This window comes from Nicotiana tabacum, chromosome 23 (assembly GCF_000715075.1).
Source record: "Nicotiana tabacum cultivar K326 chromosome 23, ASM71507v2, whole genome shotgun sequence".
NCBI classification, from domain to species: Eukaryota; Viridiplantae; Streptophyta; class Magnoliopsida; order Solanales; family Solanaceae; genus Nicotiana; species Nicotiana tabacum.
In genome coordinates, this window is record NC_134102.1 from 22,733,199 (window position 1) to 22,736,775 (window position 3,577).

The 3,577-nt window shown below is 36.0% G+C and overlaps 1 protein-coding gene across 1 annotated transcript; it reads left to right on the forward strand.

Annotated features, from left to right (window-relative positions):
* Positions 1-298: 298 nt before the first annotated feature.
* Positions 299-1,983, forward strand: LOC107829401 (putative NAD(P)H dehydrogenase (quinone) FQR1-like 1). Its single transcript, XM_016656871.2, has 4 exons — positions 299-380; positions 629-722; positions 1,118-1,380; positions 1,545-1,983. Exons 1-4 carry the CDS (start codon positions 358-360, stop codon positions 1,774-1,776), a joined length of 612 nt encoding a protein of 203 aa, XP_016512357.1. The 5' UTR covers positions 299-357; the 3' UTR covers positions 1,777-1,983.
* The last annotated feature ends 1,594 nt before the right edge of the window (positions 1,984-3,577 follow it).

The following is a 3,577-nucleotide window of genomic DNA, read 5'->3' on the forward strand; positions in this document are numbered from 1 at the left end:
CCATCAATAAATTAAAAAAGAAGAAGTATAATTATGACGTTAAAGATGATTTCAGCATGATATCAACAACCTATTTAGGATAAATAATTATAAAATGGCCATTCAGGTGACGTAATTATCCTTAGTTAATTCTAGATGAGACCTGAGAGGTCTATTTAATTTATTTCTATTTTCTTTCTATGAATCAGATATTTTTTTTTTTGGGTAAGTCTCTGACAGAGAAGAATGAGATGGTCAACTACATGGCCATTGGCTCCCCACTATATAAGCAGAGTGGCCTTAGCCAACTCTCTAATTCTCTATCCCCCCCTCTCTGTATAAAACATACATAGAACTAAAAAAACACAAGATTTTACAATGGCAACCAAAGTCTACATTGTGTATGTTTTCCTCTTTTTCTGTTTCAGTGTGTGTGTTGCTTTTTGTTCTCTCTGCATATCCACATCTTCTTCAAATTTGTTTTTGATTTGTACTGGATTAATAGTCAAAGTTCTGGTGCCTAATTGTACACTCTTTGTAGTCTAATAGACTTCTAAAATTGTGCTTGAATTGGTCGAGGTAATTTCTTCATTTAATTTTTAATCTTGAATTTTAAAACTAATGAACATGTTTATTTAAATTTTGGCAGTTACTATTCAATGTATGGGCATGTTGAGAAGCTGGCACAAGAGATTAAGAAAGGTGCTGCATCAGTTGAAGGTGTTGAAGCTAAGCTTTGGCAGGTCCGTTACACCATTATTTCTAAATGCCTCTCACACCATTGTTTTTGCCGTTTTGTATATAGATTAAGTTGATCTATAATATTATAAGGTAACTTGAAAATAGAGTAATAACTTGCTACATCCAGTTCGTTGTCAGTACATAAAACTTAAATTTGTTAATGATAGGTTGATCTGTCAATGACAAATCACTTATGACTTGAAATTTTTACCTTTTTTCTGAATGCCTATCACACCATTTTCCTGTTCTGTTTATGTGCACTAACGATGCATAGATTTGTATACTATCATATTAAACTGACCTGTAACTAGCAGGTCACTTTATACTGTCAGTACATATAACTTAAATTATTCTCTTTATATAATCTTATGTGCCAGTTAATATATGAATGGAACAGGTGCCAGAAACTCTATCTGAAGATGTGCTTGCAAAAATGAGTGCACCTGGGAAAGGTGATACACCAATCATAACACCAGATGAACTTGCTGAGGCAGATGGCTTTATATTTGGTTTTCCAACTAGATTTGGAATGATGCCTGCTCAATTTAAGGCTTTTCTTGATGCAACTGGTGGTCTTTGGAAAACTCAACAACTTGCTGGCAAACCTGCTGGCATTTTCTATAGCACTGGTTCTCAAGGAGGTGGCCAAGAGACTACCGCGTTAGTCCCTTTTACTCTCCCTAAATAACTCGTGAAAATTAAAGAAATGAACGAATTATTGTTACATTATATTAAGAAAAGTGTTATTTGGATCGTATTAACAAAACACAATTCAAGTACATTACTGCAACTCTCCTCTCGATGAAAGTGACGTATGTTTGCAGGTTGACAGCCATTACACAACTTGTTCACCACGGAATGATCTTCGTTCCAATTGGCTATACATTTGGAGGAGGTATGTTCGAGATGGAGAAAATCAAAGGTGGAAGTCCGTATGGTGCTGGAACTTTTGCTGGCGATGGCTCAAGACAGCCAACAGAGATTGAATTGGAACAAGCTTTTCATCAGGGGAAATACATTGCCAACATCGCTAAGAAGCTCAAAGCCTCTGCTTAAATATAATCTCTCTTTTACTACAGTTTCACCATTTTGCATTCTATAGTGTTTTCTTTTTTCTCTTTAGAGCACATGTTTCGGTTTAAATTTGGTGCTGGTACTGAACTAAGTTTAATATGTCTTATTTTATAGCCTATTGGTCAGTGTTTGTTACAGGTCAATTTTACATGCATAAGAATCTTGATATTTTGCTTTTTGTGCCTCAAATCATTACATGTTACACCTTGTGTGCTTATTAAGAAATCATTATACATGAACTTAAAATATTTATAGATAACACTGATCCAAAATGATCTCCTCGATTAAACAAAATACCTATTGAGATAACAATATCCAACTCCGCAAATATTGAAATAATAAGCAAATGCGCAGGACCAAAGCTACTATCCCTTTCCATATTTTATTATAGGCCCCAAAATTCAGATAACACTACTATCCCTTTCCTTATTTTATTATTTGCCACCGTTAAAGCTTTGGCTAGGGATGGCAATGGGCGGGTGCGGGGTGGGTTCTGTTTTAACCCAGAAAATTTCAACCCGCCCCGCATAGCATGTTCACCGGCATTCATCCGCCCCGCAACTATACCCGCATTCACCGTCCCACCCCGCCCCGCTATTTTTTTTCTACTTTGAAATTTCTGCTCAAGCTTTTTAACTTAGTTAATTATATTTACTTTCATTAAACTTATTAATTTTCCTTTTTCTTTGGTAATTTTCAAATGGAATGTTTTTTTAGGGATTTCAAATCTGGGTTACATTTAAGACTAGAGACATTTTGGTTGCTTCAGTTGTGTCTTACTGAAGAATATGCTTTTGAGCTATTAGGAGTTTAACCCAAAAAAAAAAACAGAAAATAATTAATGTAGATGAATTACAAAGATGAAACAAATCAGAAGAACCTTTTTTAGAAGAAAATTGTTGGCGTTTCCTTGTTTCATTGTCAAAGTATCTTTTTGTTTCTTCTGGGGTGGGGGTGGGGTGGGGTGTGTTCGAGGGGAGGGGGTTTGGATTTTAAAATACTCACCAATAGGATTTTTCACCAATACAACCATAGATTTGTGTAGTATAGATTCATCTCTTTCTTAATTTTGTGTCAGGATTTGAACCCGCACTGCCACGCAACCGTAAATATTTTTTTTTTTAAAAAAGTCAACCGTCCCGCCCCGCCCCGCACCCCACCGCCCCATTGCCATCCCTTTGTATGGCAACTGATCCATTTCGGGATGGCAATAGGGGTGATGTGTATTTAGACATATACGGATGCGGTGAGGAGCGACGGAGGTTTAGTAGGATTTATTGTTTATTCACTAGTTATGGCTATTTAGAATCAGGGGCGGATCCATATTTATGCTTTAGGGTCACGGAACTCATGCTCATTCCCAAAAACTGTATTGTGTTACACACAATTCTCACAGATTATACCAATATTATCCGTATATACTTAATAAAACAAAGCCATGGTGCACCAAATAAAGGTTTGTGGTAGTAAAGGAACTAATTACGTACATACTAGATGAGTGTGCCCGTGCTATGGACGGGTGCCCAATGCCAGTATTTCTTTCACGATAAAATCAACTACTTTAAACTACTTTTGATTTCATAAGTTTATGTGTAGAACCAAGTTTGCTAGAAGAATATAATAAGAAAGTGCAAACAAAGGCATCTGGGAAGAAGAGCCAACTTTCTCCGGTAGTGCCAACATTAGGATTTTGTCACGAAATGAAACTGAAAAAGAAATGCAATTAATCAAAGTTCAAGATTTAATGTAACAACAGATATAGAAAATTTGAATGAGCAGGACT